Source organism: Alnus glutinosa, chromosome 3 (assembly GCF_958979055.1).
Source record: "Alnus glutinosa chromosome 3, dhAlnGlut1.1, whole genome shotgun sequence".
In the NCBI taxonomy this organism is placed as follows: Eukaryota; Viridiplantae; Streptophyta; class Magnoliopsida; order Fagales; family Betulaceae; genus Alnus; species Alnus glutinosa.
Genome location: NC_084888.1, coordinates 14,159,219 through 14,176,020, shown reverse-complemented (window position 1 = coordinate 14,176,020; position 16,802 = coordinate 14,159,219). Strand labels below are relative to the sequence as shown.

The 16,802-nt window shown below is 38.6% G+C and overlaps 2 protein-coding genes across 3 annotated transcripts; both read left to right on the top strand.

Moving 5' to 3' along the window:
• The first annotated feature begins 64 nt into the window (after nucleotides 1-64).
• On the top strand, nucleotides 65-7,866 carry LOC133864984 (proteasome subunit alpha type-6). The gene is made up of 9 exons (XM_062301442.1): nucleotides 65-276; nucleotides 1,219-1,313; nucleotides 1,396-1,477; nucleotides 2,066-2,162; nucleotides 5,601-5,659; nucleotides 5,817-5,899; nucleotides 6,852-6,947; nucleotides 7,431-7,490; nucleotides 7,599-7,866. Exons 1-9 carry the CDS (start codon nucleotides 201-203, stop codon nucleotides 7,689-7,691), a joined length of 741 nt encoding a protein of 246 aa, XP_062157426.1. The 5' UTR covers nucleotides 65-200; the 3' UTR covers nucleotides 7,692-7,866.
• Nucleotides 7,867-8,435: 569 nt separating this feature from the next.
• Nucleotides 8,436-14,504, top strand: LOC133863768 (uncharacterized). Of its 2 annotated transcripts, none has more exons than XM_062299856.1 (8): nucleotides 8,436-8,668; nucleotides 9,318-9,630; nucleotides 10,101-10,298; nucleotides 10,623-10,895; nucleotides 11,434-11,536; nucleotides 11,735-11,853; nucleotides 12,496-12,672; nucleotides 13,067-14,504. In XM_062299856.1, the coding sequence occupies exons 2-8, from the start codon at nucleotides 9,331-9,333 to the stop codon at nucleotides 13,895-13,897; spliced, it is 2,001 nt and encodes a 666-aa protein (XP_062155840.1). In that variant the 5' UTR covers nucleotides 8,436-8,668; nucleotides 9,318-9,330; the 3' UTR covers nucleotides 13,898-14,504. The 2 variants fall into 2 exon arrangements, with proteins under 2 accessions (XP_062155840.1, XP_062155839.1); XM_062299855.1 differs by lacking the exon at nucleotides 8,436-8,668 and adding an exon at nucleotides 8,820-8,935.
• The last annotated feature ends 2,298 nt before the right edge of the window (nucleotides 14,505-16,802 follow it).

Here is a 16,802-nt window from a genome sequence, read left to right as displayed (position 1 = left end):
TTTGTCAAACGACATCGTTTTCCGCGGTTCAGAAACACTTTATTTACAACTTCTGAGTGTGCTTGGGAAGAAAGAAAGCCAGCCTTGGGTGCTATTTTTCTTTCTTGCATCTTCCCCATCTCAACAAGTCTTCACTCGCAAAAAGAAACCCTCAAAAACCCGAAACAGTTTCAGAGCAAATCCAAACAAGTCCGTACGCAATGAGTCGTGGAAGCGGAGGTGGCTACGACCGTCACATCACGATTTTCTCTCCCGAAGGCCGTCTCTTCCAAGTGGGTATGTGCTCTGTGGTGACGTATCTTTTTTTTTTACCCCTTTAGATGTATTTCAATCACACGCAGCACCTCCATTGACATTTCCAGAAATCCGTTTTTGAATTTCTGAATGGCCATTTTTTATGGGTTACGTAGATGTAGGATTGGTTGTTGAAATGAATTGTGATTCGTGGTAATATTTATCGCGGTTAGGTATGAAATATCACATAAATCCATTGATGTTCCAAATGAACACATTAGTGGAGCTTTTTTGGGTTTTCAAGTTTCAGGACCACTGATTAGAAACCCAATTAGAATTTTTGGTGGTTTATTTCGCCCTTTGTTTGGTTGCTGAGAAATCCGAAGAAAACAACGAGGACCCTGAACCTTATTTTAGTTACTCAAATATTGAAAGACATAACTTAAGCAATTTTAAGCCGAGTTATTTAGTCTCTACCTGCGATGATAGTTCAACTGAGCGTGGTTTCAGAGTCGTTGAACCAAGAATAAATTTAATATGATCCTTGGCTGTATGGGAGAATCCGGATTTTGAATCTAGTTTTGGTTATCCAAGAACTTAAATTACAGTTCCTGTAGCTCAAAGAAAATCATTGAACTAAAAGTCCATGTGTGATGGTCTAACTTGACCCTTTGTTTGGTCGCTGTGACATCTGTTAAATAGAAAAAGAAAAAAAATTATCTTTGTCTCATTTTGGTTATCGACGTAAGAAAAACCCAGTTATACTAATTTAAAATAGTAGTATCAGTCTTAGAGGTGTGAATGTCTTTGTTTTAATAATTGCAGAAGTGTCCCTTTTTTCTACATTTTCTTGGCACCTCATGGGGTGTAAGATCTAAATTGTAGTACTTCGGAAACTGCAGGCTTGAAATGAGTAAATTGTATTTGCTAATGTCTTTTTAGTCGGTTATATTCTAATATCTTTGGGTATAAATGAATGAACAGAGTATGCTTTTAAGGCTGTTAAGGCTGCTGGAATCACCTCGATTGGTGTACGAGGAAAGGATTCAGTTTGTGTTGTGACTCAAAAGAAGGTCCCGGTGAGTATCAGTTGTTCATCATGCTGAAATTTCGTTTTACCTACAGTTTGAATTGACGTATAAATCGTGAAATTTTACATAGGACAAGCTTTTGGATCAGACAAGTGTCTCACATCTTTTCCCCATCACCAAGTATCTTGGGTTGTTGGCAACTGGCATGACAGGTGAGGCAGCAAGTTTCTATCTAAGTCTTTTCATATTAGTAGTAAGAAAGTTTGATAAAACTTAAAACAGCATGTCTGTGTCAAAATTGCAAATTTTGTTATTGAAAAAGTTCAAGATGGTAACATGTCTGACTATGTTTTTGCTGTTATCAAGTATGTGTCCCGCATTACTCTATGATTTGAAACTAGAATGTTAGCTTTTAGTAAATATTACTGTTATTATTAAAACTGAGCAGGGATGATATGTTCCACTTGTTCTGTTGATGTAAGAGCACCTTGTACATATTGATTATGTAACTTGTTGCACGACAAAAGTCGACGGAACCTTCCCCCCCCCCGCCTCTTTTCACATAATGAAGATCCATATATGGAAGTCCGCAAGCGCATCTGGACTATAATTTAAAATGATAATGTTAATTACATGAATGCGTTGCTTTCAGAGAGTGTAATTTAATCGTCTGTATTGTTATTGGTCTCAAGTTCACATATGCTTCATCCTCTATGTTTACAATATGAAGATGTGATTTTCTACTAAGTGCTCTTTCAAATGAGTAGAACTTTGATAATTTTGGCATGCCATTTTTCCAGCTGATGCGAGAACCTTGGTTCAACAAGCGAGAAATGAAGCAGCTGAGTTTCGCTTCAGATATGGATATGAGATGCCTGTGGATGTATTGGCAAAATGGTATATCTTTATTCTTACGTTATCAAATTCAGCTACTCTTTAATTTGTGTAGCTTGCAATTTTTTTTTAGTTAATCAACTACTAAACTAACCTTGCTATATGTTTTGAGTTAAAAAATTAGTTTCAGCCATCTTCACAAAAAAACACATTTGTTGAGCGGAACAATTAGAAATTGTTGCCTTTCCTCCAAATAGATTAGCAATATAGTGAAACCATGTTAATGCATTCAAATGGAAAAGAGGAATTACTAGTTTCGTAGCATATAACTCCTTTTTTGTCTCTTATTATGTGGATATCTGTGCAGCACTTGTTTTTATTGCTCTCTCTGTCTCTCTTACTCATGTAATAGTATGTGCTCTTTATTATTGGTTTTAAATAAATACATAGATTGTTATCTTGTTTAGCAGATATGCTCCTAATATAGAAAAGAAAAATGAAACTCAAAGAACTTTAGATTGTCCAGTGATATTGTTTCTTTGATATTTAGGTTGAATTAAATGTGTAGTTTGTTCTCTTTCCTAGAAGATATGGTCCTGTTGCCTAGGTTTAATTTAACGTAGCCCACCTTGATACCCACAGTTTTTTTTTTTTGATAAGTAAGAAAACTTTATTAAAAAAGCGAAAAGCGCTCCTAAGTACATATGAAGTATACACAGGAACACCCAGCTAACCCACAGAAAAAACCCACAAGAACCTACGCACGCACAAAACCTAAAGCCCCCAAAAATCTAAAATCCAGAAGAAACTCCCAAAAAGTCCAAACTACAAAATACATCCCAGAAGAAACCCCCACCCAAAATACATGAAAACACCCCCAAAACCTTAAACCTGAAATACAAGCAAACCCAAAAAACAAAGGGTAAAACCCAAGAACAACAACCCTCAAAAGATCCCAAGCAAAAACCAAAAGCCTGAAGAACGACCCACAAACCAACCCAAGCATACAACTCTACAACATAAGGTTTTTTCCTTTCCTACTCCTAGCAGAAGGCTTAGTGTCACCATAGTTGATAGAGCTATGCAGATTCAGAAGCTCTCTCTTGCCTTTGGACTTTTAACGCGATATCATCTTGTCACGCTGAAATTCTTCTTCCATGGCATCCTGAATTGCCAACGCCTCCTCCCCAAAAGCACCCTTTGACACCCAATCCAAAGGCAATACATCCCAAAAATCAACATCATCCTCCCAAACCACAATCTCCCCGTTATGATCAAAACCGATCAGCCAATTCCGAGATTGGGAGAAACCCTTACCCTTAATAGGTGCAGAACTGGAGCAGCTTCTAGGAGGGGAGGAATGCCCGACTATCCCCCCATCAACGACCTTCTGTGGCGAAGAGGAAGTGGTTGTCAAAACCGGGCGAGGGTTGAGAAATCCCTTTCTAAGAAAGTCCTTCACTGGAGGCTCAGCAACCTTTTTCACTGGAGCCTCTACAACCGAAACCTTTTTAACAGCTAAGTCGGTGACCATCTTTGAGGCTTTCAGGGAATCTGAAAGTAGAACATCATTCCACTTCCACGAAACCCGTTCCCTAAGTACTCTCGCCTTCCTAAAATACCTTTGAAAAGGCTTAGAAACCACGGGAGGAGAAGAGCGCAACTTCTCCCCCAACTCAGTCGCTCCAGCGGAAGGAGAGGCCGTGAGTTGGGATACTGCCAGAGAAGCACCGAAAGGCTTAGAGGCAGTGACCCAGCTAGGGTCCACCTTCAAGTTGCTAGACCTTCCCCCTGAAGAAGAAACCCGAACTAGCAAAGCCCCTGAAACTGCCGACGACGAGGTCTTCGGCCGAACAGACTGCGCCGGAAAAGAAAAAGACGCCCCTGGAACTGCTATACCCTTCCCCGACGAAACAGCCTCCAAACCCCTAGGAGGAGAACGCACCAGAGAGAACCCTGAAGAAAACGAACCAACCGGAAGAGCCCCTGGAACTTCTGACGATGAGAGCTCCGGCCAAGACGACGCCGGAAAAGGAGGCGTCCCTGGTTTGATCGCCGAATGAGCTTTAGGTTTCGGCAGAAGTCGGGCCAAACGAAAACCAGAACGTTTTCGACCCAGGCCAGACCCGACAAGCCGGCCCAAAAAATTCCTAATAGTTCGGCCCAAGACCACTTTCAAACCGTTGACCAGCTTGCTCCACGTGCACAACATAGAACGTTCAAAATTCGAATTTGAACGTGGGGAAGGCTTCTTGCTCAGCGAATCAAGAGACCGGTCTTTAACCAACGGATCATGTGGGCAGCCCACCGTCGAGCTCAAAACTTGCTCAGCATGAGTCGGTGCCGGGAGGGGATCAAGAGCACCTGGCTCCTCCGACGAAGCCCTCAACCCGGAACGAAGTTCCCCCACCAAGGGCAACTTATTCACAGCAGAGGTCGGAACCGAGCACAACACCTCCACAAAGGACGGCCCCGTCCACTTTGAGGCCAAGGCCAAGGCCAAGGCCAAGCTCAGCCCTAGCACCTTCGCATCCTTCTTGATCGACGAAGATGGAGAGCCTTGCCCGCTACCCACCGTAGTAGAGAGGAAATCGACAGCCTTACGCAACTCGCCGGAGAATTTCTGCCATCCCCACCCTCCACGGCCCTCAGGGATGATAATGAAGCCTTTCCGACCGCCCAAACCAAATACTATCGCCTCTAAGAAGCGCCCAGTTCTGTTCCCACCCATCCGAGCAATCAGAATTTTCGAACCTTCTCGGAAAGACTTGACAAATTCTTGATCTTCCGGAGTACCCATTATCACCTCCAACGTCGACTCTAACCAATTAGAGCACTGAGCACTCACAGTTAGGTCAAATAAGATATGAAAAGTAAAAGACGAGGATGATGAATTGAGGATTACACAAGAACACAGAGTGTTCTGTTTTCAGACCTTTCCTGAATTCAGGAACCTTGATGTTAAGGAAATTTTGCCGCTCAGTGCCAGGGATATTTTTCTATTAGATTTATGCAATACACTAGAAAGCATAATTATTGCATGAATCATATCTCCTTGAGGTTGTGCCCTTTTGGAGTTTATAAATGTCACCTCCTTGATTAATAAGTGCTAGTTCATTCAAAAGTTAGACTAGGACCATAATTAATTTATTGCTTGAGGTTTTGGGGACAATACACAGAGTACTCATAGCAGCATCCAGAAGGAGTTTCACCATTAGTATTTGTTATTACAGCACTCTGAATTCTGAAATATTTGACATGCCACTGTATGTAACAAGCACCACTGTTTCTTAACATGTCAATACTTATGCTTCTACACATTCTTGAGTATATGTAAACTCTTGTGTTCTTGCCATTTTTTCCTTCATAAACATCTGCTTATGTTCATAACATTGCAATCAGAAGATTGTATGTCATCTATGTAACGTCAAAGTTAGCGCAGGGAAAAAAATGTAAGGTCAAAGTTAGTTTAACTAATGTTTGGAATTGTTTGCATTTCAGGATTGCTAACAAATCTCAAGTCTATACTCAACATGCTTATATGAGACCACTTGGAGTAGGTTTGTTTCTGGTCTTTTCAATAGTTGTCATCTCCTGCCGTTATGTGTTAATTAAACTTAGTATTCCTTTTTCACCGATGGATTTGTTAAATATATATCAGCTTTATTACTGATTTTTTTAATCCCTTCTGTGATTTTCTGTCTTTGCTTTTGAAAGTTGCTATGGTTTTGGGTATTGATGATGAATTTGGACCACGGCTCTTCAAATGTGACCCAGCAGGCCATTTCTTTGGTCACAAGGTATCGGCAAACAGCAGCTTATATTTCTCCTTTGGTCCTAAGTTTTCATGAATTTGTTCTTTTTTCTTCTTCTAACTAGGTATTTTCTCTTGTATACTTCATGTGTACTTGGGGGCGTCTTACGCTTTTAATGATATTTCGTCTAATTATAAAAACATTTATTGGCAAAACTAATCCTAGAAAACTTTTCATTCCCTCTCTGATGGGTGTTTGTTCTTGCATTGCCCAGCATGAGAACAAAGTATGCCAAAGATTTATGGAACACCACGAGAACTTTCCAACACTGTCCACCTAAGTTGTACACCCGCAATTACCTCACACTACTTTTTTACGACATTCTTTATCAGGGCTAAACCTAACAGACATAATTAATTCTGCATCATATTCCTGGCTTACTAATACAATTTCTATAATGCTGGAACTATCTATAACCCGACTACTAGGATATTGTATGTATCCAAATAAAATAATATGAAGGATCATATGTGTCCATAGTTTATGGCTGTATGCTAGCTTTGGGCTATGTTAAAGGCGATATGCATTCTGCCATTTTGTTCTGTCATTTTCATCTACTGTTTTTTCCTTCAATCTTCATTTTATTTGTATTCAGTAAATTTGCACAATATGATAATAACTAAATGTTTTGTTGACTGTGATGGCTTATATATTGGTTTGTCATATATCTAGATCAGCTTATAATTAACCTGACCTTAAAATGATTGAAGAGAGTATTGATCTTGTGATGTTCCCTTGTATGGTTTTATAATTACCGTGATGAATGTCTTTCCTTGGTCTTCCCGGCACATTATTATTTATATGGCCTTATAGGAGCTTCAATGAATGCTGCCAGTTCATAACTGTTTCAATTGGACTTAAGAGTCATCTTTTCGTTGTTCATTAGTATGAGATTGAGTTTCAACCCTGTGAGTTCCTTATGATATACTTTGTTTAGGCTACAAGTGCTGGATTGAAAGAGCAGGAGGCAATTAATTTCTTGGAGAAGAAAATGAAGAATGATCCTGCATTTACCTACGAGGAGACAGTGCAGGTAAATTTTGTCTTTTTTAATGATCAGGACTTTTATTCATAAGATGACTCAAACACTATTCCATATGTTTTTCTCTCCTTTCCTTCCATTTTGAGAGTCAAATTGGGTATCCCGTATCAAAGATGGTGCCTTTCCATGGATCCCCATTAGTGTCCATTTATTTTTTTAATGGTCACTTGTTTGATTCAGGTCAGTAATGACATGAATTACAGGATTATTAGCAGAAGCCCTATCGTATATTGATTGGAGATTCCATATTTTCTTTCATGAGAAACTTTCCTACGCATTTGAATTTTCTTACATTCTTAATTGTAAAAGGTGCTATAGAAATAGACTAATTTTTTTTTTTTTTTTTTTTCATCTTGTTGGGCAGAATTCTTTGTTAATAATTTTATGATCGTTTGGCGAACACTGACATGTTAATGTGTAGACGGCTGATTCTTATTAAACATCTAACGTGGCCTGTGGATTTCATTTTTGTAGACTGCAATTTCAGCCCTGCAATCAGTTCTACAGGAGGATTTCAAAGCCAATGAGATTGAGGTACTGAATATCCTGACCATTGCTATCCCCTACAGTTGGATAGGGCATTCTTGAACTCGTGATGAGGATTTACGACAATTAATCTGATGAACTCTTTAATTCTTATAGGTTGGAGTGGTGGGGAAGGAGAACCCTGCCTTTAGAGTTTTGTCCATGGAGGAGATTGACGAGCACTTGACTGCGATAAGCGAGCGTGACTGAGACGGAGCAATACCTGAATCCCATCTGGAACAATACCTAGATTGATCTACTGCAGGATGCTTTTTCTTTCATGTTATTTTAAAATCATGAAACATGTGCTCAAAAGGATTTTGGCTGAGCTTACGACTTGATTGTATTCTGATTTACTTATGCGACATTATGCTTTCTTTTATAATTTGTGTTTGAATCGAACAGCCCACCAAATTGTTCCGATGAAAACGATCGATGGGACATGGAAGAGTTATTGGGTCGTAATCGATGCCAACAACACGCAGAGGAATTAAGGTTGGGGTTGCATCTGGTTTACCCTTTATTTCCTGCTCTTTCCTCTTTTGATGCTGATAACACAAAAGGAAGGGCTCATGTCTCATGAGAGGTTGGCATCATCATATTACAGGATCATGAGAGATGAGAGCAGCTATTTGCCACTCAAAATCGAATCAGATGATAAAATGCATGTGCAGCTAAATTTAATGGGAAAGATAATAATAGCCACCCACATAAAGGCAAAAAAAAAAAAAAGAAAAAGGAAAAAAGAAGCCGCAATAATTATTAAGCTTGTACTTTCCATGCATGCATGCCCAAGGGCCCCACCTGACCCAACCTGGGCAGGTTGCTGGTGGACAGACATGTAACCTTTAATGTTTCTAGATTTGATAGCGCGTTCTTGCATTGACATTTGACAGACGTCACAAACCTCAACCATTTTCAGTTTAAGGTCGGTTGCGACAGCGTATTCTTATCCGACCACCACGTGTCCACAAATATTTAAAGGCAGGAGTTTTGAGTTTTTCTTCGTCCAGAATCAAAATAACTGTGCGAAGCGAAACCCGAACGAAAAGAAAAGAAAAATAAATAAAAGGGTGTAGTAATAATCTCGCATCGAGAGAGAGAGAGAGAAAGAGAGATATGCTCTTTTTGATGCCTTTAGAGACGAAGATATAATTCAAATTCTTCGAAAATCGAAAGCTCTTCAGGTTTGTCTCGTTTATTCTCTCTCAGATTTTTAGGGTTTCTGTGTTCGACCCTCGGCCATGTTTTTCAGGTTTCCAATTCTTTGCCTTCGATTCGTTCATTTTATTAAGATTTCTTTCTTTGTGTTTTCTTTAGGACGTGAATTGTGTTTGGGAAATCAGAGGTTATTGTTTTTTCTCGTTGGAGATCGAATCGATTTTTTTTTTTTTTTGCTACAGTTCTGTTTGGTTGCTGAGAATATGTTGGAAAGGATAAGGAGCCCCTGAAATGTGCGTGCTTTTACTAATTTATAGGTTTTTATTATCTGGAAAATCAAAACTATCTTCGAATTAAGGTACAAAGTTCCTATTTTTCTTTTCTTCTCTTCCCGAGTTTTCTCGACGACCAAGCAGGGAATTAGATTGGATAAAAGTGATTTCCCCCCCCCCCCCCCCCCCCCCCCCTTATGTATGGAACTATTGCATTTCCAGACATTACACACAGTTTAGAATTTTGGGTTTGTAAGTCATTGAAGATTGAATTGAAGTTGAAGGGCTTCATATAAAATACCTATTGGCTTTGATTTAGGAATTTGACATTGAGTAGAGTTATGGAAAATTTGATTTGACTGACTTGATTATCTTGTTTAATACAATTTTTTAATTGTTTTAGGGATCGTATAGTCATGGCAACTGCAACTATGGCCACAGCAGCCGGTGCAGCTGCTCTTTTGTACTACACATTGAACCAGAAATTACAGTCGAGTCGGTCTCATGGGGATGATGATGGGAATGATAGTGATGCGCCTGATCATGCTCCTTTGGGTATTGACCGTGTTTCGCATAGACTAATTCAAGCCCCGGCAACATGGTTAGACACAATTTCGACATTGTCGGAGACTCTTAGGTTTACTTACTCTGAGACTCTGGGGAAGTGGCCCATTGGGGATTTGGCATTTGGGATCAACTTTCTTCTAAAGAGGCAGGCAAGATACTTGATGGCTTTAGTTGCTTAACTTTACTTGAAATGTGATACACACTCAAAAGTATTAAGTGTTTTCTGTGCATCATTGAAGGAATAGCTTAGTTCTCGTAATATACTTAATAGATAGCTGGAATTCGTTTTGGAATATGTACTAAAAGTTTAATGCAAAGGATTTTCACACATATATAAACATATGAGTCCAGGTCAAATTGCAGTTTCTGAGTTGTTTTATATATACAGGCACTGATATTTGCTAACATTATGCACTGAATATGTGAGTAAAAGATTTTTCTTTTCAGTAGTAGTATTATTATTAATTTTTTCTGGGTTACAAGGTCACCAAATAAGTTCTTGTCATGTTTTTAAGGAACAGTGGCCTTCTGTATGGCAAAATGGCTTTGAATAGAATGTTGCCAATGACACTCGTTGTGTATCTGGTCAAGCTTCTGACAGTTTCACTGTACTTTTCAGGGAAACTTGCATGTTGGCAGTGTATTTGGTGGTAAAGACAGTTTATTGCTCGAAGGACCAGATATAACTGCTGAACTCGGATACCTCTTAAACTTGTTGACGCTATGTTGGCATTTTTCAAAAAAGCCATTTCCTTTGTTTTTAGAGGAGACTGGCTATTCCAAAGAGAATGTTCTTCTTCAGGAACCCAAAGCAGGAGTAAGTCATGTTTGAACTTGAATTCTGATTTACTTGTACCCTTTTCTTCTTCTTCTTCTTCTGTTCTCTCTCTCTCTCTTTTTCTTTCTTTTTTTTTTTTTTTTTTTTTTTTTCCCGTTTTCTGGCGGGAAGAAAATTGACCTAAATAGTCAACGGCACTAGCATGGAATACAGTGGGTATTTTTTGGGATGGACGAGTTGTTTTTATGTGCTAGATCGACAGTGATATGGCAGTATTTACTTTTTACAACTTTTAAGCATGATATATGCTGTTTACATATGGTGGTCTGAATTACCTTTTTTCTTTTTCTTTTTTTCCTGCAGATTTTAAAGCCAGCTTTTACAATTCTAGTTGACGACAGGACGGAATGTTTTCTCTTATTGATTCGTGGGACACATAGTATTAAGGATACTCTGACAGCTGCGACTGGAGCTGTTGTACCATTCCATCACAGTGTTGTGTATGAGGGAGGAGTCAGCAATTTGGTTTTAGGTTATGCGCATTGTGGGATGGTTGCAGCTGCTAGATGGATTGCAAAGCTTGCTACTCCTTGTCTTATTAAAGCACTTGGCCAATATCCTGGTTATAAAATTAAGGTAAAGTCGTGATGTGTCGTTATTCTTATGCTTCTGCTCATCTATTAAATTGTTTAGTGGGCATTGCCACAAGATACACAAAAATGTTTAATTTAGCTATTGGTTTCGGAAACAGTCTTGTGTTCTCCTTTCCATTTCTATCAAAGGAGCCAATGTTGCTCTGTGTTACTGTAGGCTGTAGCTTCTGGAAATAAAATATGGTTTCATTTGAAACTTTTTAGCTCGAAGTATTCCTATTTAATTATAGTAACTTTTCGATCCATTTTACATTTTCTGTAGCCAGTTTACCACAACGTGTCAATGAGGCTCCATAAATTGGTTGTTGAATTAGTGGTGTTTTTTCTTCCTCTTATTCTGCGCCTGCTACCTATATCAGTTTAGTATATATGCTCCTAAAGTTTGAACTGTTCTGAGTTCCTGCAATGAACTTAGAAGCGTTTAAAAGTAAATTCATCTAGTTTCCCTTTTTGGCGGCTTTTTCCTGTAATGATTAAGTTTTAAATATATTTATGAGAGGTATTCGTTTGGATTCTTTCAGATCGTGGGGCACTCTTTAGGTGGAGGCACTGCAGCACTTCTGACATATATACTGCGAGAGCAGAAAGAATTTTCGACAGCGACCTGTTTTACTTTTGCTCCAGGTTTGTCTTTGCTTTGCACCATTTTCTGATATTAGTTTACTTCAGAAACTTCAGGTTTCTGATCTCTCTTTGTATCCTGCTGATAAGAATGTTTGCTGTGTACTGTGTTATATTTCTAGTGTTTGTTAAATGAGATTTAAAATGTGTATGTTGCTTTATTAGCATACCTATAGCACTAACCAAGAATATTACATGCAGCTGCTTGTATGACATGGGAGTTGGCAGAATCAGGCAATGATTTTATTACTTCTGTTATAAATGGAGCTGACTTGGTGCCTACATTCTCAGCTGCTTCGGTGGATGACTTGCGTGCTGAGGTTCTATTCTTGAGCTTTGTAATTTGTTCAGATACTTGACTTGCCTTTAAGAAGTTGAGATTTGAAGATTTGTTGGTAGATTTCCCTTGTATCTTATTGGCATGAATTTTGTTAGTTGTGGATTGCTATATTATTCTGATGATGGTCATATGGAATAGTCTGTGACGGGTGATATTACTTGGACTTTTAATTGTAGAGGACAAATTTAAACTCTAATTGTGTAGCAGTGCTTGTGCCAACAAAGGCTGTTTATTGAGTATGTTGGAATCGTCATACATTTCTACTTTGTTCTTGATTTCTTACCTCATGATGGTCAGAATATCACAGTGAAGCAAAATCCAAAAACTAAAAATATACCCTATAGCACTTTCTGAACCTAACTTACTTATCTTGCTCTTCAATTTATCTATTCACTTGAATTGATTATGACACATCGCGTAACTTCTAGCCGAGTGTCATCCACGTTCACACAGACTACTGCAGGACTTGGGTGGTCTGGCTGCTTGGTACTTGACAAGCTTAATATGCTTGAAACTGTTTCATTTGTTGATATATTATTCACGCTTTTGGTTCTTCTGTCATATTCTCAACTACATGCTTCATTTTTATTTATATAGATTTCAAAAATATTTCCTTTTACAGGTGACGGCCTCTGCTTGGCTAAATGATCTGAGGAATCAGATTGAGCATACAAGAATTCTCAGCACTGTCTATCGTTCTGCTTCAGCATTGGGTTCTCGTCTTCCATCTATTGCTAGTGCTAGAGCAAAAGTTGCTGGGGCGGGAGCAATTTTGCGTCCAGTTTCCAATGGTACACAGGTAAACTCCATTCTGTTATACCAAATCAATTTCCCTGTGTACTCTTCTATATGACATTGTTCTCTCTTCTGTCAACCTGTACATAACTATAATTTATTAGTGAGGACAAGGACATAAATGTTCAAATAAGTAGCCATTAGTTGATCTTTTCTCCCTTGCTCTCCTGCCTGATCTGAAGTATTGGGCCTTTCTGTAAGTTAGGCAACCCCGTGTGCTGAGATACTAATGGTCATGCGACAAAAGTAAAACTATTCATGCCCTGGTCATTTTTTCTTTTATAATTGGTAGTTGATTTATCTACTGTGTCAAGAGTACCCAAAGTTTACTTGATTTGTTGATTAACTTTGATACAAGATTCCATTTGACCAGTATATTGCATTTCTGTTTTCTACAGGTTGTGATGAAGAGAGCTCAGAGCATGGCTCAGGCAGCATGGACACGCCCTGCTCTTCGCTTGTCTTCTTGGTCATGCATGGGTCCACGTCATCGGGCCACAGCTGCTCGTGCAACCTCAAAAGAGGAGGGAAGTTCTCCTGAATCTTCTGTGAACAATATAGAAGCTTCTGAGTATCTTCTGTCATCCCCCAAGAAAACTGCAACCACAACTGAAATTGAAACCATTGAAGTTGCTGTATCTTCATCTGTAGGAATGGAATGGACTCCAGAAATTGAATGCTACTCTGATGAAATAGGTCCACATGTTGACGGGGTTGCCGATCTCAATGATGGTGAAGGTCTCATCAGCGATAATAGTCATGAAGACCGCATGACTGAAGTAGAGTTATGGCAACAACTTGAGCACGAGCTTTATGAAAGGATGGATGGTGAGGAGGCTGATGTGGCAAAGGAAATAAGAGAAGAGGAGGCAGCAGCCATTGCAGAGGTAGGTGAGGACCAGCCAGAGAGTTCTACACGAGAAATAAAGGAAGCACACAGATTTTTCCCTCCAGGTAAGATTATGCATATTGTTACCCTTCACACTGGTGATGCAGAGATTGAAAGTGATGGTACCCCTACCACCAGTGGCTCAGAGAATGGCCAGCTAGAAGAGACTAAGGTCGGGATTTTTCTCACTCCAAGATCACTGTATAGTAAACTGCGGTTGTCACAAACCATGGTTAGCGATCATTTCATGCCTGTCTATAGAAGGCAAATTGAAAGACTAATAAAAGATTTTGAGAAGAAAGGTCTTAATGACCATAAAACTGGAGAGGTAATTTTATAGGGAAAGGTTTCTTTATACCTATAGTTGTTAATGAGCATAATAAACAGAAGAAACCCTAGTTGTTTACCTCATTGATTTTGAAGCCAGGCTGCCTAGAAAGATTAGTCCATTGCTTTGCTGCAATGGGGAGGGACTATGATGGGAGGCACCAGAGTTTGATGCACTGACTAGTGAACCAACAAAATGGATCGAACTCATTTTTGGCTGCTCTGGAAATGATGTTGGAATGTCATCCCAAGGATGTATACAGTAACCAAAATCGTAGTTGCGTAATTTAGTATTTTAACTCCAAATTCATTCATTTGTTCTCAATTGATTGAGTTGATTTAGTGTTTCTGTCATTGTGAAGTTAAGTACTTGTGCTGTTGTGCAACTTTCGTTTTGAACTTGTGATGATTGTATGTAGTGTTTCTTTGTTGGGCCTTGTTGGAGTGGGTGCGCCATGACTGTTGCTGGCAACACATGCGGAGTGGATAGCGTGTTGGTTGCTTTTTCGTTATCATAGTTATAACCTTCTACAAGTTCCTATCCCTGGTGTGGACTAGGATTTAGATGTCAGCTGCATACAAAGACATTGATATAAATCCCTGCTCTAATTTTTGGTTGAGAGTTTTGAGTTTAATATCAAGTAATGATCTTATAGTTTTTAGTGTTTTTCCTCGATTTATTATTATTTATTTTTAACAAAGGCTGATCCAAGAGTTGATCTTTACTGTCACATCATTAAGTTGGATAACAGTTTACTAAATAGTATTACACGAACATCATCAAGTTGTATTGCAATTTAATAAATAACATTATTTTGAATGAAATGGTTGTTACCTCCCATGATTCCCTAACTTTGAACCACCTCGGAGATGCTCGTGATAGTTCTTGAAGGGTAAAAGATAAAGATTGTTTTAAATTTTAATGAAGAGATAAACTATCTTTCAATCTATTGTCTATATCTTTTGTATATTAAACATTAAATTTGTAGGTGTGAGTTTTACAAATTCAATGGTTGATTTGAAAAAAATTGTACGAAGATAGATCGCAAATGAATCAAAGATGTTAAAAAAACATTTCTCTTTCCACAAAAGATTTTCTAAAAATGGTTGACCTTCGTGTGCTTGATAATAATTTGAGTGGCTGCACAAGAATTGTAGTTATTTTTTTTATTGGAATTGAGCACATTTTATATAAATAACCAATTAAGCACATCGTTCAACAGGGATAATATCTGAAATATATGGTGAGTTTCTTTAAGAAAACATTGTTCCCCACTTGGGTATAATGTTTCTATAGCAAGCCAGTGAGCTGCACCATTTAAATTACGACTAATATGATTAATTTGCCAATTTTGCAGACTGTTCAGTATCTCTTGAGTGTCCTCAATGAAATGGTCATATTTATTTACTCTAATTTGGCTCATCTTCTACAGTGCTACACTATTTGAAGATCATAACCTTCTAGAACCACCTTATAGAATCTCAATTTACTACTTAATTTGGCTGCCTTCAATGCCAATGTGACTTCTACAACATTAATTGCAATGATGTAATCTTTTGACTCTGACAGCGTGGCTAGCACCTTACCCATTCTATTTTTAATAATAACACCAATACTCATTTTCATTTTATTTTTATCCACAACAACATCCTAATTGACCTTAACAAAACCACCCAAATGGCTTTCCAATTTAGTTTCAAATTTTCTACTAATTTGTCTGAATATTTTTGAAAATTTGTATCACAAAAAGCCACCAATGAGTCATGCATTACTTATCACTGTAAAATAAGGACCAACTGGTTATCCATGTACCACTGCATTCTGTCGTAGTTAGAAATTTCTTGCCACAACTCCTATTAGCTTCATGTCCTCCATATCCACATACCGTTGAAGCTCTTCAACAATAAACACAAAATTTTCATTCGCAATACAACGTTTTCGGATCTTACTACCACACATACTCCATATGTCATATTTGCAGCTAGACATCCCCACAAAATGTTTCCCCTAGTATCCACCTCCGTGAGAAGGCATAATGGGTCTTTCGTAATTTTTGCGTCTAAAGAGATTTGCTTTAATAGTCAAAGCATTATGGCATGCCTTCCACATAAACACTTACACAACATGAGAACACCCATCTTCCATATATCTTTTCACAGGAACTTATGTTGACCTGTATGTGGACTTTCCCTTTGGTCAGTAACTAGGAGTTCCTTGCGTTGATGGTAGGTGCTTCTTACTGTAAACTCTACATTAATCGTGGCACTCCAAATCTGTCTATCACTATTATGAATGGAACCAATAGGGATTTGACATATATGAGTCGCTTTTGCCAGTCCAAACAGCTCGCGAACCAAACTTATCCTCACTGAGTCCTCTTCGCATGGTTCTAACATGATGATGGATATTTTAGGGTAGCCACTTATCCTTTTAAATACGAATTTGTCTTCCATTTTTCCCACTTTCCACCGTAAACCCTCATTGAGTAGCTCGCGAGCAAACCATATGCTCCTCCATTCATAAGACAGACGGTGGCCCAACTGCGTTTCGAGAACCGAACCTTGTTGGAAATACTTGGCTTTTAAGATCTTTGCAGATGGTGATTTGGGATTATGAAGAATTCGTCAAACTTGCTTTGTTAAAACATTCCAGATCATAGAATCCCATGCCATCTATACTCTTAAACTTGTCAATTTTCTCCCACTTCATCCGGTAAATCTTTGAGGCTTGTTCATGTTGGCCCCACCAGTAACGTTGCATAATAGTATTTATCTCATGTAATAACGTCTTCGGGAGTAAAAAAAAAATGCTCATAGTACGGGTAGGAATGAATTAGGCCACTGCTTTCAAAATAATTTCTTTACCGGCTTGAGACAGGAATTTATTCTTCCAACTGGTTATATATTCGGTCTTGAAC